Raw genomic sequence first — 24,083 nt, forward strand, 5'->3', positions numbered from 1 at the left:
CCGACCCAGCCTCAGCCCTGCAGTCATTGGCTGTTCCATGTCACCTGACATTCACGCCCTCTTGCTCCAGACTGCGCTCTTCCCCGTAGTGATGGCTACCAGGTTCTAAAGACAAGTAGTGTCTTTTAAAAGGACATGTTGACGCCACCATATGGATATTATCTACATGCTTAAAGACTTGTTTTCGACAGTTTGAGGGTTTGATAGCTCCAGAGTCTGGCTGCACATTTCCCAGCTAGCTGCTAGCACTTATTAGCACAGCTAAAAATGAAAAGCAACTGAATGGTGGAGGTCAGCGGCAGTATTTCTTCACAAATTCACACCTCAGGTTGACATATTTGGGTCTCAAACTGCCCCATCTCTCCTCCTCCCTCTGGCCTGCAACAGACTGTCAGAAATGCAGTGTAATGTTGCCTGCAAAATATATTTTTTATTTAATTTTTTTTAGTTTTTCTTATGTTTCTGATTGGACTGCATTTTTCAGTTCGTTGATATTTCATGTCCAGAGAAGAACAGCTGTTTAGCAAGATCAGATTAGCAAGTTATCAAGTCACATTTATGATCAGTCATGTGACCGCGCCACAGTTTTCACCACGTACTCTGCAGCGTTTGATGAAACCACAGCACAGACAAAACCCGACACTGCTCAGAGAGCTATTTTCATCAGAGGTATTAATGAACAGAAGAGTTTCTGAATTAATGTCCAACACACAGCTCACTGATGTATATAAAGTGTATAGAGAACACTGTTTGCAGGGTGTTTTTTTGTAAAGTGTGATGAAATATGTTAGTAAAGGAAACAAAAAAGTAAATTTTAAGAAACACTGGACTTTCTTGCAGCACTTGAACATTGAAGTGCCCCCCTCTGAGAAGACAACACCATCAGTGGCCCCAGTTTGAGTTTGAAACCCCTGAACTACATGTTTTCTCTTTGGATCTTCACTGAACGCTAATGTTGCGTTTGTTCTTGGAAAATGTAAATAATCCATCATAAAGTCTTGCACATGAAATATTTCTTCATTTTCAAATAGAAAGTGAGGAAGAAAAGATGCATTACAGTCATGTCTGCAGCTTGGAGCAGAGACAAAAATCCAGTTTTTCAAAATAAAATAAATCTCTGCTGATAAACATGTCAGTTTACAACAGGCTGGAGTGTAGCTGCATACTTTAAACTTTTACAGGCAAACCTACAGAGATTTGACTTTCAGCTGATTTCTTTTAAAGTTCAGAAAGCCGCAAATACTCAAATCTAAAAAGCAGAAAACACAAATTCAGATTAGTATCAGGGGAAAAGCTTCTTGAGAGTCATTTTGCACCCTGTCCTGTTTATCTGTAAAATGTCTGAGATCAAACACCAGAGGGCGCTGCAATGCTGCCAGTTTAAATTTCATTTTGCTGGTGTTATATGGACCATATGTCGCCTCATCAGACCCTGATCTCTCTGTCAGTGGGGTTTATTGTTGGACAATCAGTTTCTATTCACAGCTCCTGTTGTTTCTCTGTCACAGACACACAGTTTAGTGTTTATGACGGCGTGTTGTGACACATCGTGGGTGTGAACGCGACCAATCAGACGATGGATGAAGGTGTGTTATTAACAGGTGTGCTCCAAACCTCCACATTCCATTTGTCAGAATCACCGTTCTAACGTTTGACTCGTGGGCGAGACGAACAAACCGCTGTCAAGACGACGGCTCGATGGAGTAGAACGAGAGAGAGACAGAGAGAGGAAGTGACATCACTCACCACATCCTTCTGGAAATAGATGAGAGCACCGGCTGCTATCTGAGCGATGAGGATCAGCAGGAGGCAGGTGAAGTACTGAGGAGAGACGACAGATGTTAAACTCATCAAACGCACAAACATCTGGATCAAAACGTGTTGGCTGATTGGAGGCACATCAGGATCACACCTGGACTCTGATGTCAAACCAAACCAGTGTGTTAAAGATGAGACTTATGACATTATATTTAAATACAACAGTCAATATGTCTATTAATAAGTGTAGTGTGTGAATCACAGTCTGTAGATCTTCTTCCTCTGTGCCACAGAGCTGTGTGATGCTCACTGCTGAACTGACTGACTATGAACACACACACTTTGTTAGGTACACCTGCACACTCCAACCGGTTGATTCCACCAAGCACGACACGTCTGCACCACGGCTCTGATCTGATATACTTGCTGTTTGATCATAGACGACCAGCTACGCAGTGAAGCGAACTGCCGTCAACACGTGTTACTGTGAAACACCACTAGAGGGCGCGACAGAGAACTCAGACCATAAACCACCTGAAAAACAAAAAACTAGAGGAAAAGGAGTTTTTCCATCATCTTCCACCATGCATAGTCTCAATCCCGTTTCCATTTATTTTGACATGTTTCTACGTCAACTTCTACAACTGAACTTTTCTGTTGCCAGCTGTTGTGGCGGGCACGTTTGTCGCTGTGTAGCGTGAACGATACTTCATGCATTTTGACCCTCTGCAGACGCACAGCATTGATTTCTGAGGGCGTGCACAACCAACACTCCAAATGGACAAGGGATACGTGAGGCAGACGTCATGCGTACGTGTAGTTAAAATCTCCGCCCTAAGAAGGATTCAAAGGTTTTATTGTGATAAGCAAAAATAAACTAGTTATCAGTGCAATTAAATTCTTAGTTCGCTGTGTCTCTCTAACTGGTGCCGTCAATTATTCTACTTACAAACAGGGCTGGGTGACATAGCTGGAAAACCTTCAACTTACATTCATGAGGGGTTTATTAGAAACACTTCTCATTATAATGTAGCTCAAATCACAGCCTTTAACTATGACCTCAGTTATCAACATATTTATACACTGTCACCCAAAAACACATAAAACTTTGTAAAGGTAGAATTTACATCAGAACTGTCAAATTGAATTGCAATAGATTGTACAGGTGTACCTAACAAAAAGGTCAGTGTGTGTATTTTGACTTAATCCCACACAGACTGTCCTCCTGCCAAAAATACTCACTAGAGCACCAAACGTGGATTCATCCGCCGCTGAAAATAGTCCCCAACAAATGCACTACTTTTCCTGTTTGAGTAACGTTTGATAAAAACTAAAGTGTGCAGTTGTTTTAAGAAATTGGGAGACTAACTTTCATGGGACAACAACAGAAAAAGACAGACATTGGCTGTATCTTTTAAAGTTTATTATTCATACAAATTGTGACTCACCAGGCCGAGCAGACAGCGGATCTCATAAATGGCCCCCAAGCAGCCGAGGAAGCCCATGAGCATGGAGAAAGCCCCGACTCCAATCAGGATGTAGCAGGCGATCTTTACAGCTGTGGAGTTATCTGAAGAAGAAGAACAACAACTTTATTATCACGTGCAATCACACACAAAACACAGAACAATGCACAGTGAAATCTGACCTCTGCATTTAATCCCTCCCTGAGGAGCAGTGTGCAGCCCTGTGAGGCGCCTGGTTACCAACTCCTCCTCTGATCCAGCGCTTTGGTCCGGAGCACCGGCGGGAGAATTAACCTCACGCATGTTTCTGATGGTGAGAGAAACCGGAGCACGGAGGAGAACGTGCAGAGTCCACACAGAAAGGTCCCGCTTCAGCTGGGATTCAAACCCAGGAGGACAGTCCTGCTGTGAGGCGACAGCAGGCGCTGACCGCTGAGCCATGGCGCCGCTCAGAAACCACATGATAGCTCAACACTACTACAGGCTGTTCTTTCAAATCACAACAGCTAAAAGAGCAACGTTTGAGATACTGAACTGTAGTCTTTGCTGCAGCTCTGTGGACAAAAACCTGCAAACTAGGGCTGCAAATTGTGATCTGTTTTCTAATTGATCATATTTATTTATTCATATTTAGAAAATCTTAAAAAATTGCATTTACCAAACATACAACCTTAGAAATAAAGGTTCTAACTAGAACCAGAGAAGAACCAGCTTTGGTTCCTGTTAGAAATTTCTATAAAAGTTCACCTGGAACTTTTCAAAGCGAGCACCCAACATAAAGGGTTATACCTAGAACCATCTGTGAAAGGTTTCAGCTAGAACCCCCTGTAAAAAGTTCTACAGAGAACCCTTTTTTGGTGCAATGGTTCCTCCTAGAACCCTCTCTGTAGGTTCTATCCAGAACCTTTCTACACTTCTAGAACGGTGCGAACAAGAATCCACCCAGGGGGTTCGACCAAGAACCTTTTAATATTCCAAGGGTTTTATCTACAACACATTCAGGAGGTTCTACCAACATTATTTTTGTATTCCAAGGGTTTTATCTAGAACCAAACCGGTACCTCTACCAAGAACCTACGGGGTTCTATGAAGAACCGTTTTATAATATAGTACAAAGAACCCCTGAAAGAGTTCTTAAAGGATTTCAACAATCCTTGAAGAACTCTTTCGTCTAAAAAGGGTTATTTGGATGAAAAAGGTTCTTAATGGAACCATCAGTCTTTCAAAGAACTTTTTGTTTATTTAATTTTGTTTATTTATTGGACTAAAATAGCAAACTTGCAGCTCACAAACGTTTCCCAGCTGAACCTGCAGCACGAGGCCGGAGCTAAACTACCAGAGAGTCGCCTCTGAGGTACCAAGTGATATTATGAGACACCAAAACTGTTATTTCTTCACATTGTTGAACTTTTTAGCAATTTTGAATATGTTAACCTTGTAGCACAACTAACCTGCAGCTCATTATAAAGTTTTTACTGCCACACGTACATCTTTTATTCAGATATCTCAATGCAAATAGGATTTCATGTTGTGCAAACTCAGCATAAGCTTTTCTGTTATCAGGAATTGTCTCAGCTGGGCTGAACGTCCGATCACCACAGCTGAGGTCCAGTTTGAGTCAGCAGTACTTCCTGTTAATAAGCCAATAAACACAACTGATAGTGTTCTTGAGAAGCCACGTCTACAACTCAAACGACACGACACAAAATCTGGAACATTCAGTTCATCACATTCAGGTGAAAGACAAGAACGGTGGATATTTTAATTCCAGGAGGTCAAAGTTTTGCAGGACCGTCGGGACACTTCACTGTAGTGATGTCGCAATCTGAACTCTACAAACTTTTGAAAACTGAAACCAGACGAGTTCAGTCGACACAGCAACATGTGTGATCATCAAAAATGAATTAAATCAGAAGCAAATGTGCATCTGCTGCAGAGCTCCGCTTATGGTGAGTGATCAGGCTCCAGCGTAACGCAGGAAGCTAAAATAAGACCTCAGCTACAACTCAAACCCCAGCATGGGATTTGGGGAAACTCTCTTCATTGATGGAGGATGACTCATCAAAACCTGAGAGCCAGTTTTCATCGGGTTCATGATGTCGAGTCTCCAGAAACACAGGATCCGATACACTGATGGTGAACAGAGTCAAACAAAAGCAGGAGACTGGAAGGAACACGTCAGCATGTTCACGTCTGCCAGAGCACCGTTTTAAAGACCGGACCCCCCTCACACTCAGTCCTGCTGGCCTCAAGGAATCATGGGATACCCCCAGGGGGGATCAGTGAACCAGGGCACGCAGCTCCGAACCAAGACGAAGCCAAACCAGGGAGTTTATGATGGAAAATTAGGCTGAGGAGGGGGAGGGGAGCAGGAAATGAAAACCTGTGTGTGTCTGTGTGTGCGTGTGTGTGTTTCTGTGCCCTTACACACACGTACACATTTTGAGGGTCGACCTACTACCTGCAGGGCGACCGGAGGCTCTCGACCTCAGATTAATGCTGAAACACAGGCTGATATATTATAACACAGAGGAGGCCAGTGATGCACTAAGAACACACACAGACAGACACACACCGACACACACTCATGCACACACAAGTTTCTGTTATTCACATTTGGCAAACTGGAGCAGAGTCGCTTTCAGAATCAGATTCTTTACTGCAGAAATCAGGAATAACATGAAAGTATACTATATCCTGCCTTTTGTTGTTATTTTGTTTTTTCATTTATTTATATATTTAACTTTATTTACAACCATTTATTTTTCTATTTTTATAATTATTGTCATTATTAGGATTGTTATATTTTATTCTACTGTCTTTTCCTGTGTGATTGTCAGACTGTTTGAGGGGATATTTGTTTGTTTGTATATTTGTTTGTTTTGATATTTGGATTAAAAGCTCAATACAAATGTTGTTATATAAATAAATAAATGAATAATTAGGGTTGTATGCAGGCTGTGTCAGAATATAACCACATATAACCATAACATATAAAAACGTGACCAGAGAAACGTATAACTATATTCAGCACAGACATTGTGGGCGTTAACCTGCAAGGAGAGCAGGCTGCTGGTGCTAACACCGCTAACGTTAGCCACACTCTGCAACACAGTGTTTTCTTAAAAAAAAAAAAAAAAAAAAAAAGTCATAAAATTATTTAGGTTTAATCTACAGGGATTTCAGTCTGCAGGAACATCCCTAGTTTTCACATCAGATGTGTAACAGCAGTAAATGAGGTCTGGTTGTGACTCAGCTTGTCTTTGTTCAATCAGGTTACAGCAGCTGATTTCACTCTGCACCAGGCAGCTCATTGATTCACCCTGAAACCCACTGTGATCATCTGTGAGACCATAACGGGCCACTGGCTCCTTTATAAAATGTTCCATTGAGCATCAATACGTCTCATTTATGTGCAGACACAAAGCTAAACTGTCCACTGCTGCTGCTTTAACCCTCCGCTGTCGTCTCTGTCCAATGACCACATTCCAGTCAGACCTCCATCAAATCCTGGACTCATCTGTCCTCCGTCCTCTCCGCTCGGACAGACCGGTGATGTAGTGCACGGCTCTGAGTGTGTGTGTGTGTGTGTGTGTGTGTGTAGTGATGAGTGTGTGTGTGTGTGGTGATGAGTAAGGCGGTGAGCGCACTGGGCTGATGTGATGCATGCTGATGCTGGACGGAGCAGAAAGAGCCCAGTGTCTGATGGGAGGACACCTGCAGAGAGGCCACGGACGAGGGACAAATGTCCTCAGTGACACCACTGGTCTGAGAGCACACACACACACACACACACACGCGCGCGCGCATGCGCACACACACACCCAGGCTGTCTCTCTATTACACCAGCTCAATGTCTGTCTCTATATTTCTGCATCAACACTTGTTCAGGCGTCTCTGAGACGTTCTGTCTCGCTCACACTGCTCGTCTCTTTCTGATTCTCTCGTGCTGATAAACTCTCACTGTTTCTGTTTCAGGGGGAAGAGTTCAAAATTTAGGGGGAATTTGGCTCAATTTACTTTCTTTCCATGAGTGAGAGGACTGATAACGTTCACATGAACAGATCTGAAGTCAGAACATGATTTGTTGAGCTTAGCATAAAGACTGGAAGGAGCAGGTGGTAATATTTCAATATGTTATATGTTACTATTAATTATAGTTTTTAATAATTAACAATGTTAATTTAATTTTACTTACTTTTTTTTTGCATTTTCCTGAGGCACCCCATGGAGGCCAGAGTCTCTGCTCCAAAAATCACAGAAACTAAACTGTGTCTGAGCCAATGTTGCTACGCCTGTCAGGCTTTCTCTTCTAGCATTACATGCATGCAGGTCATACTGGTAACAGAAACAGATTTCCCATCAAAATTCATCTTACTTTTTGAGTTAAGAGTCAGTTGTGGGTGGCGAATAAATGTTAACTTCCATGAGTGGATTAAAAAGTCCATCTCCACACTTGACGGCTACATATAGCTTTTGATATACAGAAAAATGCTTTACGATCCATGTAGAAGACTTGTAACTATGTGGTAGCATTTTTTTTGTGTTGCACAGTGAAGCAAACAGTCAGTGAGTTTTTCGAGTTGTTGTTTCACTTTAGAAAGAGGCAGACTAGCCATTTCCCCCTGTGTCTTACAAACGATTTTCTCTCAGCAAGCAGCTTAATAAACGTGTTCCCCCGAATGTTGAACTGCTTCTTTTTAACCTTACAAGTTGCAGGTTGATGAGACAAATTAGTCTTTCAACAGGAATAAAAGAGGCCATGATGAGAAACAAATGGAGGAGGAAAAATGTCAGAGACGCTGACAAAGAAAGAGAGAGGAGAGCTGATGTGTGACTTAAAGGAATTTCTTTTTTAAACACAGTCCAGGCAACCAGACAGAAATCTGCTGGACACTTGTGTTTAACTGAACATCTCAAATGGAGGAAAACACACACAGACCTTGACAGGCCTCAGGACACACGTTCACGGAACTAACATTTGATGCACGTTGGCCTGCGGCCTTCGTCGTGGTCTTCATCGTGGTCGCTGTGACTGATAAACAGGATGAAGGAATGTCTGTTATCAGTGCAGCTCAGAGTTTTGTAAACCCAAACAACCACAATCCATCAGTTCATGATCGAATAATGAAATCAAAAAGACAAGTAGCCTGTACATGAGTTTTTATGTTGAGCTCTCAGGCGTCACAGCAGCAGAGTGGAAGTGAAGCAGAAATCACTGCGTCCAACAGATGAATGATGAAATTATTTAAAGCATTGGTCTGAAACTGGTTTTGATACAGACTGTGTAGCTTGAATTATTTTTCCCCACAGTCTGCATGTGAGACTGCTCTGTAGAGGAGCTCATTAAAGGTGCAATATGTAGGAATTGTCAAATTTTAAACTCCAAACAAATAGGGGGCAGAGGTGTAGCCTGGGAACTCTGGATGAGAGGATCAGTGGCAGACTAGAAGGTCTGGAGGAAGAAACACTGGAGTCGCTTTGATGCCAACTCCTTCATTAGCAGGATGGGAGGTCAAAGCGTATGTTTTAAACTTCTGGGATTAAAAAGAAGATTTATTTTCACTCCTGCTCCTCAACCTTCTGCAGCAGCGATCCACGAAGAAATCAGGGACTGGCCATATGAGAACTTTTGCGATTAAAAAGTGGATCTGTCTTCATGACTACAGAGAAGTCGACCACGCTATTAACAGTAAGATAATTAGCCTCTCTGTCCATGTCGACTGCTGACTGGGGGAGAAATGTATTTGAAAGTCATGTTGTGAGAGTAAAAAGAGGAAAGATGTAAAGGACAGAATCAACGTCTCTGGTGAGGACCGTCAGTACTGATGCACAAAGACACATGGGTCTTTGACACTTGTTTTTTTGGCCACACTGAGTCAAACGTTGTCGTTCCCGCTTTTATCTGATCAAGCTACGTGGCGCTGTGCCGAAGACGGACCAACTCTGAAGTGGGGCCAAAGTGAGCCTGACCCGCCTCAACACGGGCTGAGGTTACGACAAACCAAACCCTGACGTGCCTCCTTTTTTTTAAAAAAAAGTCTCTTTATGATCAGCTCTCGGTACTCCTGTAGCTCCAAACTGAATCGTTATGTTCTGAAATGTAGTTTCTCTCCTCTGTCGCTGTTTTGTACTCTCAGGTGTTTGTTTTATTACCCACAGTTGATGTCTGTCGGTCTGCGCTTGCTCACGATTTCCTGATGAAGCACGTACTGCTCATGTGGTAGGAGGGGCTCAGGACGGAGAAAACGAAACCCAACTCTTCTACCTACTGCAACTTTAATCAGTTAAAGCTGCAGTAGATTTAAAGCCTAAAATTGATTCTTAATCAATTAATTCAGTTCTATTTGCTCCCTGGGTGTAAACTGTTAAAATGTGGTTACTGATACCCTCATGTCAGAGACAAACCATGATCTTTCTGGGAAAAAGTGCTTAAAAAGTGAAATATTTGACATACATTACAGTGTTACATGAAGGTTTACTGGTGCAGCTTGTTTACTTCTGCTTCCCCGCAGGTTCATCTATAGTTCATCACGTTTCAACAAACAAACAAACGAATATTAAAATCTTTGTGGTGCACCGTGAGCGCTGGCGGTTTCTTCTGCTTTCTCTCGTACTAAACCACACACACACTTAAAGACACACACACTCACACAGACTGGGAGCCTGCAGCCAGACCTTGGCCTGTTTTCAGCCTGTTAATCATGCCTCCATTTGTATTGGCCTACATATGTTCTACAAGTGGATTAGTGTAAAAGGCCCATTGGAAAAAAAAACAAAAAAAAAAACATATTGGTTGATTGTTTTGTTTGTGCTTCGGGATCACGGCAGCGCCGGAGGGTTTTATCTCCTCTGAAGTTGACAACAACACACACGACTAGAGTGATAATTACAACTCATCTCTTAAAAACATACAAATGAAGTAATCAGGTCAAATAAAGTATAAACATCAAACGGACTCCTGCGCGCCAGAAATCACCAGAACGATTCAGTCTGTTCGTTCCTGCATCTCAGTGGAAGGAAAATTACATTAAATGTGAAACAGGCACTTACTGAGGACTACGATGAAGCTCTGATTGTCCAGGAGGAGCCACAGCCCAAAGCCCATGATGACGGCGCCGCACAGCTGGAAACACACACACACACACACACACACACACGCACACACACACACACACACACACACACACACACACACACACACACAGGTCAGACAGAGAGATACTGCAGACATGCTGTAAACAAACTTTAACAGATGAAGTTTGTGTGTGAGAACCTTCACTGACAGCAGAGGATGCAACAAAACAATCAGCTCACATTCTGCTTTTATACTGGTTATACTGGTGTGTGTTACTAGTACTACTGTATCCCAGTTTCACTGATGAAAAGAAGATGATAATTAACGATGATAAAAACCAGAGGCATGTCCAGAGCATTTTGACAGGAGGCACCTACTTATGCAGGGTGGCATGAAGTAGGTGCGTGCACATTAATTAATTTACCATTTCTCACATATTAATGATGGTTCGATTTCACTTTTTCATGTCCAATACTGATATCCATGCTGCAACCTTGTTTATCTGCTGGTGCTGATACTAATCGGATGCCATTTTTTTTTCTCTCTTAACGAACTAAGCTGTTAATACCCGTTCATGAAAACACTTTGCTCAGCTAACACATAAACTGCTCTCCTAACTTTTGATCGAAATTTAGAAAAGTGGTTTCGGTTTTCATTTTTATAATGAGAAAAAAAATCAGGAAAAAAGCTGTTTAATGATTTGTCTTTTTGGTTTTGATAATAAATAAAATATGTGCTGGTCAGGTTTTTTTTAATCTTTGTTTTTTAAATATCAAAAGAAAAAGCAGGAAAAAGGTTGTTTTTTGTTTCTGTTTTTTTTTCTGGTGGGTGGGTTCCATTTTTAATAACAAAACAAAAAATGGGAAACAGGTAGTTTTCTATTTTTTATTTCCCCATTTCTAAACAGGAATCAGTAAACGGCTCATTTCCTATTTTGGTTGGAAACCGACAGACACTTTCGTCAATTAATTAAAAACAAAACAGTGTGAAGGAGGGACGAAATGTGTGGTACATGGTATTATCCTGAGGAAATGTGAGGTAAAGGGCGTTTCGTGATGTGTTGGACGTCACTGTGGCTTTTTTTTCTTCTACTTTTCTTCGCTGCAATATTTAAAACTGATCTGCTGAGCAGAAAAAAAAAGCACCAAAATCCGTCCCTGTCTTGTGCCGACTTGTTTTTGTTGTATAAAAAGCTCCATAAAGTGAATCCAAGTCCAATTCTGCACTTATTTGTCAGTGAAACCTTTTAATGTGCAGCAGCAGCAGATCAGGCTGATGAGACCCGACAGGAAAGTAGGAGTGAAACTAAACTCCAAACCACAGAGATTCAGTTAAAAGTCCTGAGAGCTGCTGAACAGAAACACAGAGTTTTCTCCATATAATCACCAGCACAGACACAAAATAAACAGCTTGGATTAAATAAAAAGCACAACACTTACAGATGTTTTGAGGACAAAATTCAAAGCTGTTTTTTTAAGTCTATTGGTTAAAGTTTAAAGTCCTCCAGCAAAAGTCTAAGTTTTGAAAATTGCAAGTGAAGATCTGAGTCTTTTAAGTCTTTGAACGCTGACCAATAAAAAAACATCTGCTTTTTTTTACAAAGCGGAGACAAAATCATTGCAGTGCAGAGGCCTGGTGATGAAATATTCAAGGTGTGCAGTTATGCAATGCTGCTGTGTCACTGCCACTCATTAATCTTTTATTGTTCCAGAGTTTTATCAGGTCAAAACTTCAAGAGTTGAGCCTTGAAAGCAAAAATATTTAAGGAGCCGCGTGTCAGGAGTCTGTGAATCCTTGGCCAGGCTTTGGACTTCCCTCTACTGTCAGTTATTCTGCATCACCGTTCTGTAGAAAGGGCAGTTGTTCTGCCTTTAAAGGGACAATTCATCCCAAAATGTTCAATATGAGGGGCTAAATAATGTTCTTTGTCATGTGCAATATTCAGTATCATGGACTGATATGAGCAATAACATTTTTCTATGATGTTTAATGTCTTCAAAAAAAGAAGAAGTTCATATTTTTCCTCTTACCTGTTCTGCTGTTTATCAATCTAGATTTTTTTTTGGTGTGAGCTGCAGAGTTTTGGAGATATCGGCTCTCCAGTATCATGGAACTAAATTACACTCAGTCTGTGGTGCTCAAAGAGCCAAAATAATCATTCAGTTCAATTATTCAATTATTTGTGCAGCCCTAATTGCAGATTATTGTTTTCGTCTCCTCGTTTGACTTTTTAAACCTGAACCATGTCCACATAAGGGCCGGCCTTTTTTTCTTCCTCCTCCTCTTTTTCGTTTTGTTCCCTGCAGTAAACTGTTAGAAACAAGCTACAACCGAATCTCTCTGACGTTATTGGTTTTAACATTTTGTTGTAACTTATTATCATGATGCTTTTTGGTCAAACAAGGAGAGGAATCAACCACGTTATAGTCAGAATTTATACTGTCAGGGAACTTTATACCAGTGTACTTTGTAAAAAGTCTGCAGACTGAGCAGACATCGAGGTGCAGGAGCTTCTTACCTCTTAAACAAAGGATGAGATCAACAGTAATATAACAGGGACGATACAGACCATTGTTTTATGTTCAGAAAGCAAACTAGACACAGATGGTGTTGTGTTAAATGTCACGCATATTTTGGTTCTGTAATGCTGACATTTTATCCAAAATCAGACACGTTCAGGGTAAAAAAGAAAAAAGCCAGCAGCCAGCATAAAGACGACAGGATCTTTATGTAAAAAGGATCAAGTTTAAAAGGACCTCAAATACTCAAATCCAGGGATGGAGTCTAAAAAAATACTGACGTCAGCCTCATAAAAGACCATTTTTCACTACTTTAAAATGTTATGTGGCCAAAATTTACAATTTTCTGCAAAAATATGTGATAATCAGTTGCAGTTAGAGCCCTGTGGGCAGTAATGGGATTAAAATGAATGAAATTATGAATTCAGAAGTCACTAGATCTGCAACGATTAATCAATTAATTGATTATTATTTGGTTATGAAATTAACTGCCATCGATTTCGATGACTGATTAATCGTTTTGAGTATTTTTTTAAGAACAAAAGTCAAAATTCTCTGATTTCAGCTTCTTGAATGTGAATATTTTTTGGTTTCTTTACTCCTCTGTGACAGTGAACTAAAAATCTTTGGGATGTGAGTGAAATAAGACTTTGTGAGATTTGTGGACGTCGTCTTAGGCTTTGAGAAGAACTGATCAACATTTTCTGACATTTTAAAAACAAACAACTATTGATCGATTGATCATGATTTAAAAAAGTGCCTGTAACACGAGACGCTTGGGCTCATGTTCTATGTGTTCTACATGTTCTATATGTTCTCTTTGATGAAATTAAATTTAAAAATGTTTTCAGCAGAATCTGTGTCACTGACAAATTCTGAGGAAAAAAACAAAACAAAAAAAAAAACAAATGTAACTGAATGATGACAAATTTCCTCCTTTGGTTGTGTTCTCCTACGTATGTTTGGTTTTCATAAGCGTAGGAACACACACGCACGCACATAGTGTGTGTGTGTGTGTGTGTGTGTGTGTGTGTGTGTGTGTGGTTGGTAAGCAGCTCTTAACCTCAGATCACAGATTTCATTTCCAGAGAAGAGGGAGAGAGGAAACATGACAGTGTCACTCTGTGAACTGGGCCACAAACTCTTCATCTGCTCTGTAATTAAAACTCAGAACGAGAACATGAATGAACAGTTGACCTTTGACCCTCCAAGCTGTCCACAAAACAAACTGCAGTTTACTCACACTTTACAGCAAAAAACTCCCAACTGCAGATACTTTTACACCGTCAGAACACAATCAATCTGTGATTTCCAATTTTCAATTACAATAAATCTTCTTGAATCCACTCAGTGAAACGTGACGCGACGTATTTGAATTTGTGTTTCAGTGCACGCTTTTGTTTTTGTTTTTTTTCCAAACCTGCCTCGTCTTTATCTTCACAGCCCCAGGATCAGTTTCAACAGCCAACCAGACGGCGACAGACAGCAGGATGTTAGCAAATTCAAAACCACTTCCCACAGTGACTAGTTCAGTGAAGGTGAAGATGCTGATTTTCTTTCCTGGAACTTGTTAGTTTTAGCATCAGTCTTTTAGGACAATATCATTCAGCTTTTTTTTTTTAAAAGTGTAAATATCAAGCACTTTAACAGGAACCTTCACCGAAACGCCTTTATCATCACATCCAAACTGTTACTAGAAATTCAACAGAATTGCTGCTTTACACCCACAGTCATCAGTATATTTTGTCACTTTGTTTATTTTACCAGCTGTATTATATAAACACTGAAGGCAAAATTTCTACTAATGCTGTAAACTGTGCAAGGAACTCTCTATACAGGAAGCATTATTAAAAATATTAATGTCTTGTGTTGTGAATTCTTCCTTTTTAGGTATTTTTATTCACAGACTTTTATTTTGAAATTTTATTTTGAAAGTAGGCACTTGTTTGCTTCCTTCCTGTCGCTCCACTGTCTCTGTCAAGACGTATATCAAAGGATAGATTTGGGGATTTTATGAATCGATATCGGACCATGCAAAGGAAAATCGCTTACTGGCATCATGGGGTGTGAAGGACCCAGGACAGGAAATCTCTGCAGCGGGTCATTAAAAGCGCCCACAGCATCACTGGTACCCGTCTACCCAGCATCAGCGACATCCGGTTCACCCTGCTGCCATCGAGCAGGAGATACAGAAGTATCCGCTGCTGCACCACCAGACTGAAGAGCAGCTTCTTCTCTCAGACTGTGAAACTGTTTTTTTTATTTCTATGACATATTTTTTTTATGCAGTCTTCTCCAAACTACATCCAAAAGGGGAGCTACAAATTAATCTCGTTATTCAACATAATTCAAATATGATCACAGGGTTATTTCAGTTCAAATACTGAAAGATTTTTGGTTTACATGAGTATGTGCTGAAGGAGCACCAGATTATGTTGAAAATCAAACATTTTTTCATTGAGTATATTAAAATTCAAGCACATTCTTAACCTTGAAAACATAAAAGCATTTTTTTTTTACAGACTTTGTACAAAACATTAAAAAGTCAGTCAGAGACTGAGAGAGTGTTTTCAACCAATTAATGGAGCTAATGTTAGCTTAATCAGCAAGCCAGCTAAAGTGATAAAAACTACAAATACCAGCAGCCATTCCAGCAAAATTATCAGGCTGAGAATCTTCCAACTCCATCTGAAATCAGGGACCAGTTGTTTCAAAAAGTACTCGCCTACAGCTAAAGAAATATTAAATCAGACTGTAAATAAAGACGGATTACACGTCTCCATATATCGAACAAACAACAATATTACATTTGCTGAGCGCTTTTGAAGAAATATCTAATTGCAATAATTTTGACTGATTTGCAACTGTGATGATTTATGAGATCATTTTTACATAATTATTCTCATTTTCATTGAAAAACACATTAAAACAGTTATATATTGTGTGCGTGTTTTCTTTTTTTCAGGGATCTGAACTGAACAAAAACGTTTTCTTAAGTCTAGAGAATCATGTGTTGGTCAGACGCCTCTGCAGCACCACAATATTCTATTTAAAATTATACACATTTCTCCTTCAACAAGTCCTGCAATTTGAAAATTTCAGTAGACCATAATGCAATTTGGATAAAATTTAGATTAATTGTGCAGCTAACTATAATATTTAAATTTTACTTATATTTACTTATTTTTTATTTTATATTCTATGATAAAAACAAAAGTTGAGAGATTCGACCGATAAAATAAAAGTCTCCTCGACTGATGAGGCAGCCACAGACATTAATGTGTCTGTTGTGGGGCTGGATTTAGATTTTGCTTTATTACTGGAAGGTAAAATACTCACAAAGAAGATGAGGTTGAAGAGGAACAGGAAGTACTTGGTTGCCGTCATGCAGCCTTTCCCCATGGTGCCGGATCTGTAAACACGAGACACAGAGCAGATTAACATAAACAGAGCTGAGGTGAAGAGTTCCTGTACGAGAGCAGAGCATCACTGTGTGTTCAGATCGTCTTTGGGCGCCGAGCGTGATGTGAACAAGTGGTGACAGATGCTTTAGACCCGCAGACCTCCGTGGATAAGCTGGCCCGGCTGATCATGATCCGGACTGGGGGGGTTCAAATCCTCCAGGATTACACCCGCAAAAAACCAGTACAATCACAACCTCAATCTGTGAGCACACAAGGAGCAGAGGCCAAACCCTCTGAACCTGCTTTCTCACACACTGTCCAGCCAACAGATCCAGATCCATACAAGTTTAGAGGAAATCAACACATAAATATGAATAATATATGAGCTTTACCATCAGGACAGATGAGGATATTAACATAAACCAACAATTTAATATCTGCAGATTAGAAGTTACACGTTTAAGACACATAACTCTCCATCTGCACCCAAAGACAGCTGTATTCACGTACTGTAATGAAGTACAAATTTGACAAGCTTACATTTTGAGTATTTATGCATCTTTACAGAGATTTCAGAGGAAAATGTTGTCCTGTTACTCCACTACACTTGTCTGAGAGCTGCACTTACTTTTCAGATTAATGTTTCATGCATAAAACATAAGATCAGTTTATAAAATATTTATTCCAATGATGACAACATTCTGGAATAAAATTCCAAGAGGTCACTCATTTGAGTGCAGATCCCTGCCAGGCAACAGATGGTGAAGCACCTACTGCAATGCCACCACAACTGCCAGATGCAGCCAGCAGAGATTTGTGAACTTTTTCTGGTTTTGCATGGAGCTTTTCCACTACAATTCAAACCGTGCTGCGCTGATTTGCATTTCCACTGCCACTTTTATCGTGCCGAGCTGTGACTGAGAGGGACCTAGAGTGGAGGGGGGCAAAGTGAGCCCTCCCACCTCCAAGTGGGCTGCGGTGACGTCTCGCCAACTGCAGCCTCGTGAGTGCAGGAGAGCAGAGAGAAAGATGATTTTAAAAGTTGAAATTTTAAGTTCAGCTCTCAGTATTTTTGTAGCTTCTAATCTGAAATCTCAGTGTTTTGAAATGTAGTTTCTCTCCAGTGTCGCTGTTTGTACTTTCAGGTATCTGCATTATTTTACCATTTTATATTTGCTTTCAGCTTTGTAGGAGTCGTGTTAAGTTACTGTTGATGAAATCCCCAAATGTAAACATTTCCTGTTTGTGCTGCTTCATAAGACAAGCATTTTAATAACGAAACACCAGGGGAAATTTATTGTGATGAATTTAAGGAAATGATGCGTTTATCCCAGAGACGTATATGAACAGTTTATCCAGCAGTTTACGTATTTTGTTCTTTATTTAGAAAATTACAAGCAACTAGGCGGCTTTACAACAGAAGCCTGAAATTCTGACTAACTGACCCGTGATGTTGCCTGTTCACAGATCAGCGTCTGCACGTCTCAGCTGAAGTTGTGTCTACTCAGAAGGTTCATATTTTGTCACAGAGCTGGTGTGATCACCCCCAACGCCTGAATTTAATACCAACAAGTCACCGCTATCATGATCAGTTTCTTATGTTTATAACAAACCAAATTTCACGAAAATCAGTTCAGAATGAGGGGAGTTACAGTCAGTTTGTAGTAAAGTCTGCATCTCTCAACTAGGTTTGGGCCGATGGATGATGCCGTTCGCAGTTCCTGACAGTTTTCAAACACTACGGCGTTGACCATCGTAATGTCGTGATTTGTGATTTGATGAGGTAGATTTTCCTTCTGTTGGGTTAAATCTTGTTACTTAAAGTACAGTAAAAAGTTTGTGTATAAAAACCAGTGAGAGTAATTTATCAAAAAGTTTAGCACCCTGAAACTGATGAATAAGGAATGTCAGGCAGAGAGTGTGAAAATGAAGGCTGGGTTAATTATTCAAATTATTATTTTAGCACCCTGCACCTGATTTTCTAAAGGAAAAACATCTCATTTAATCACAGGATTTACTGTTGAGTAAAAGCATGTTTTAATTTAGTTGCAAACTTAAAAATTATTTCTGAATCCACCATCTTTTTTCAGCTTCATTGCTGAAATACAACAATGATATCATCATCCATCTCCATGTTTCACTGAATATTCTCATATGCCAGTCTGGTCGACATCACTCAACTCTACTCCTCTGCAGATGCACAGTGATGACACACAGCAGCGGCCAATGAGGTGCAGTCAAGATGGCTGTGAAGCTAAAAATAATGGGATTTATTTTCTTGTATGGTGGATCATAACATATCAGGTATGGAATTAATCTGCAGATGCTCCAGTTTAAGATGAGACCAAACTTTTCTGTGGACATCTGTCTCTGAGCCTAAATGTGGCCTCGGTAAATCTTGTTTTTAACTTTGCAGTTGTTGGTGACCGTGCACGGTGCACAAAAACATCCAGCTGATGGGTCCAGTAGTGTGAGAGATTAGCTGCAGACAGAACAGACAGTACGCAGGTTTTAGATTTTTTGTCGATGCTTCTTTAACTTTTCCACTTTGCTGCTGTAAAACCATAAATTCCCCCGATGTGGGACTAATAACGGAATCTTATTTGCTGCTAATATTGGTATATTATTATTTTTTTTATTATTATTATTATTATTTCTGAGTGAAACAGTGGTGAATTTGTTCATAAACATGATGCCAAGTGGAAATGATCAAACCCGACATAAAAATATGTAACCAACTCGATTTCACCACCAGCAAAATGTTGATGACCTTTCTGGTTCTGTGTGGTGGCTCATATTTACAGAAAACTCGGCCTGACACGAACGCAGCATCTCTCCCTCTCTGTGTTGTTTCCACCTCCTCTTCACTTCCCTGCAGCCATCCCTCCTCCTCCTCCTCCTCACCCTCACCCCTCCGTACAGTAATGGCCTCTTACTGTCCAATAAATCTATGAGAATCTGGGTGAAATATGGCGGCGTGGCTCGATGTTTCCTCCTGGCAGTGAAGCCCTGCAGCGTGAGCGCGGTGCCGTGTGTCCGACCCACATTCCCATCACTGTAAATGGGTTACTGTTACAGTTCTGCCTGTGCCAGTTTAGAGGGTGAGGAATGAGGGGGGGGGGGGGGGCACCTGCAGGGATGACAGAGGGGAGAGAATATGCAATAGGAAAGACATTTTGGCAAACGGTTGCAGCGAAGCCAGATGGAAGGAATTACAGTCTAAACAGAGCAGGATGAAGCCTTAACAAAGAGCACGTCAGCCTGTGATACGGTGCAGAGGAGGCTGAGAGGAGAAACGCTGAAACCCCAAATTATACTCAATCTCTTAGGTCTGTTTTTAAGATGAAAACTTGGGGGGAAATAGCTGGGTAAAGATTTCACTGTAGAAAAAAAAAAACTAAAACAGAAAAGATGCATGAAAGAAAGACGTCAAAGCAAAGAATGTTTTTTTTTTTTTTTTTAGAGCTGCAACGATTATTATGAATCGATTATTAAATTAATCACCAACTGCTTTGCCAATCAATCAATCAGTTTTAGTCATTTTATATGATAAAAAAAATGTATAATCTCTCTGACAGTAAACTGAATATCTTGTGTTTTGGGTAAAAACAAGTCATATTAGTTTAGTATCATATTGATTAGTGGAAATGATCACTTTTGCATCATAAATTTCATGTTTATTGGAAAAAATAAATAAATTCATGATGATGTGATATTTATTGACGTCTGCTCCCTGCAAACATGTTTTCTTTCATTTGGAGAACAACTTTTTTTAGTCCAGGTCATTTCTGCACACATTTTCCCTTTTTAAAAAAAAAACAAAACTGCAGTTTGGTTCTGGTTCTGTGATTTGTTGCACTTGGCTATTTTAGATGCCATCTCAGGCTTTAGAAAACACTGATCGACATTTTACACCATTTTCTGACCAAACAACAAACTGATTAATCAAGAAGATAATCAAGAGATTAATCAACAATGAAAATAACTGTTAGTTGCAGCCCTGGTGTTATTTATGCACGGTCGAAAGAATAAAGGCTGATAATATTCTATATTTTGTTATTCTCAACACATCCCATGAAAAGATCAAAACCAACATGTTTGTCGTCCGTCTTTTAATACTTCCTGACTCCTGATCCATCACTTTTAGCTCTAAGCACATTTGTTCCTACTGAAGAGTTAAACCTTTAAGAACACATCAAACATATAACTCTTTTTTTTGTTGAAAAGGCTTAATTCTGCAAAACAGCTGCTCACTGTAGTTTTTAGCAAACAGGAGGAAATGGCACATTTGTTGGGAGCCATTTTCAGCAGCAGATTAATCCACATTTGATGCTCTTCTAAAGTACAGCTGCAAGATGGTGTATGTGGGATTAACTCACACAGGCATTTAAAACAAAAATCAATTAATTTCAATGCAATCTGTGGATTCTCTAAAAGGGGCGATGAAAGTCTGTGGGAACTGTTTTCTTTTTTACAAATTTATGGTTTTGACCAAAACATCTTCACAGGGCTGTCATTTCAGGGAACAAAGAGCCAGAGAGTCCAAAACGCAGGAAGCTAGTGTAGCTTATTAGCTCGGTTTTGTTTAGTCCGACTCACTGGATGTTGAACTGTGGATACAAACCTGCTACTGCATCATTAACCTCTGAGCTGGCAGCCTACATTACCGCCACCTGATGGCTAACAGTACGATCGCAAACAAGTTAACAGGCGTTACCGTTAATTTTGCAGGTCAGTTGGAATTTTCAAGTGTCAGGGTTGTAAATTTCATCTGCAATGTGAGAATTTAGAACTCGTGAACTTGTTACGACACGGACGCTGCGGACAGAAAGTTGTGAAGGTCCTGTCCACGATGTCACCAATGCGACATGAGGTTCATATGGACTCTTGTAAACGCGGTAAACGCGACCCCATTTGAACGCACCATAATACACAGTTTGTGTCAGTCGTACACACAGTATTTTCCAGCTTCTTTCTGTGGACATGTTGCTGTGGCGTTTGTACGTACTGTCTTGTTGTCAGATTCACTTCCAGCTCCTCGTCGGGTCGGAGGTAAATGGAGCACAGATGAAGCTGCAGCCTCCACAACAGAGGGCTGACAGTTATAAGAGCAGAGTTGATGGTAAAATAATAATAATTTTTTAAAAAAGTCTATTAAATAAACAGCATGAACAAGTTTCTGAGAATGCTAACTGACAGTTAGCTTAGCTCAGTTAGCTTTAATCCCCCTCTTTGATAACATATTAAACCAAGTGACATAGAGCGAAATGCCAAAGGGGAGAAAACAGCACAGAACGTAAAAAATAGAGACAAGTTCAAGAGCTGACTCATCACTGCTAGCCCTGCTTGTTAGCATGTTAGCAGATAGCTTATCTATTACAGCATGTGGTCACTATTACACCAAATTTCTATAGTATTTTTCAAACATGCATGGATTCATTTCACTGTTTCTTTCTGGTCTGACAACCTGAAATATGTCTTTTGAATAAACTGTGTGAATTTATTGTCCGATTAACAATTTAAGCAACCGAGCTTAAAAGCTGCTAGCTGAGCAAAAGAACTTTTTCAATAAAACTTTGTATCGTAGCGCTGCAACGACTTGTTGATCAATCAATTTGCAAACTATGAAATTAACTGTTATCTACTTCAATAACGGATTAATCATTTTGAGTTTTTTTTTTTTTTTAAGAAAAAGTGTCAAAATTCACTGATTTTAGCTTCTCAAATGTGAATATTTTCTGCTTTCTTTGGTCCTCTATGACAGGAATCTTTTATCTACTAATCAAGAAAATGATTGACAGATTAATTGATAATGAAATAATCGTTAGTTGCAGCCCAACTTGGTTGAGTCACATGTTGTACAATCCAAAAACAAAATACTGTGAGGAGTAAAAAGCACAGTACAGAGAAAATACAAAGAAGTTGCATGTTCCTGGCTGGCTAGCACATTAGCCGTTAGCTCGTCCTGCAGGAGTCACTGCGTCACTGAGGCTTTCAGAGTCGCAGGGATGAATTTCATTGAGCCACTTTGAAGGAATTTGCTGGTTTTAATAGTTTTTGGAGAACAATAGACTCTGTGGCTCAGATCAGACTTTGGAAACACAAACACGTCTTGCTACCACTCAGTCATTGTTGTTTTTGGTCTTTTCATGGGTTTTGTTGGCAAGAAAAAAACATAATATAACTAGATTTATCCTTTAAATGACACTATGGTGCCTTCATGGCCTCTCCAGAGGTTGTAAAAGCATTTTCGAACTTCTGGTTGTAAAAGAAAAAAAAAAAAAAAGCTTCTGAAACAAAAGCTTTGTTAAATTTAGAAGTGAGACGGAGCCACTTTGTGCTGCAGCTCCAGAATGAAAACATGTCCACTTCAGGAATGTGCATGATGTTTCAATTTATTGATTATCCTAAACTTGTTGAATATGACAAGTTTTTTAAAATGCATTTTAGATAAAACCACAGGGAAGACTTTTTTCACAGCAGCTGCTTCTTCACACCAACATCGAGTCGGTGCAAAAATTGAGCAACAGAAATAGAAACACGCTATTGTGATTATTCCCACAGAGAGCCGTCTGCGCCGTCTGAACACGTCATGACGGCAGTTAAGTGTCAGGAAACAGACGATGTTATTAAAATGATTCTCGGACACAAACGGGAGCTGCAGGTCGATTCTGTGCCGTCAGAAGTTTTGACCCAGTTCACACAGACTTTAAACTGGGTTGTCTGTCCACTCTGACCCGCCTCAGTGGACAGCGGGAACCAGTCCCAGTTAGCACACACAGCTCGCTATTGACTGCTGTGGGTTGAAGTGATGCAGGCTCTGTCACCCTCTCAACACACACACACACACACACACACACACACACACACACACACACACACACACACACACACACACACACACACACTCTTCAGTGCCTGACACACAGACAGTTGGCTCACAATGAGCAGAAAATACTTGAACACAGGAGCGAGACTGAGCTCCTCTCTACTGAGAGCTTTCTGAAGTTTAATCTCTCAGAGCCAAAGACCACATTTACACTCAGGTTTAAGTGTCTTTGGCAGATTCAATCTAAACTTTAAAGAAAAGTGTAGAAAAATAAATGCATCAAATCAGCTCGATAATAGTACAGAAGTATGGCGTCTGAACTGATACTAGTGCTGCAAGTAATGATTATTGTCAGAGTCGATTAGGCGGCCAATTATTTTGTTTCAGAATGTCAGAAAATGGTGAAAAATGTAAATCAGTATTTCCCAAAGTCCAAGGTGACGTCCTCAAATGTCTTGTTTTACTCACAAACTAAAAATATTCAGTTTATTGTCAGAGAAGAGGAGAGAAACCAAAAAATACTCACATTTAAGAAGCTGGAAACAGAGAATTTCAAGTTTTTTTCTTTAAAAAAAAAAAATTACTAAAATCAAATCAAATAAAATCCAAAAATACTTGACAATTAATCTAATAATCAATTAAGTGATTAAGCGCAGCTCTAATTGAAACATCTTTCAAACAAAAAGAGGCCTTCCACGGTTTGTTCAGTGTCGTTGACCAATAGGAGCACAAAGCGCTCTTCACCTGTAAACTTTTTTTTTAGGCTTTTCCCAACACAAGACACTAGACAGTTGTAGGGTTGGGCGACATGTTCAAATTTTCCAACAGACAATCGTTAGCCTATCCATCGATATATTTGTCCCCTGAAAACAGTGGACAGACTCTGCAGGCTGCTGCGTGTCGCGGAGCAGCAGCTGTCACTCTGCAGACCAACATTAACAAAATAATATGACAAATATCACCCCAAAAATTAGCAAAAACTCCCCAGAACAACCAGTGCTGGATTCAGCCCATCATTGATAGGTGCTA

The 24,083-nt window shown here is 40.1% G+C and overlaps 1 protein-coding gene across 1 annotated transcript in view; it reads right to left on the reverse strand.

Annotated features, from left to right (window-relative positions):
- LOC146332491 (CD82 antigen-like) overlaps positions 1 to 24,083 on the reverse strand; it is a 54,997-nt gene that overhangs the window by 10,030 nt on the left and 20,884 nt on the right. The window contains exons 2-5 of the mRNA XM_084721832.1: positions 16,161 to 16,233; positions 10,278 to 10,350; positions 3,207 to 3,328; positions 1,747 to 1,821 (exon numbers count right to left, since the gene is read on the reverse strand). Coding sequence (XP_084577958.1) covers positions 1,747 to 1,821; positions 3,207 to 3,328; positions 10,278 to 10,350; positions 16,161 to 16,223 — 333 coding nt within the window. The 5' untranslated portion in view covers positions 16,224 to 16,233. The remainder of the gene's footprint in view (positions 1 to 1,746; positions 1,822 to 3,206; positions 3,329 to 10,277; positions 10,351 to 16,160; positions 16,234 to 24,083) is intronic.

This window comes from Lutjanus erythropterus, chromosome 1 (assembly GCF_056507025.1).
Source record: "Lutjanus erythropterus isolate fLutEry1 chromosome 1, fLutEry1.hap2, whole genome shotgun sequence".
Lineage (NCBI taxonomy): Eukaryota > Metazoa > Chordata > Actinopteri > Lutjaniformes > Lutjanidae > Lutjanus > Lutjanus erythropterus.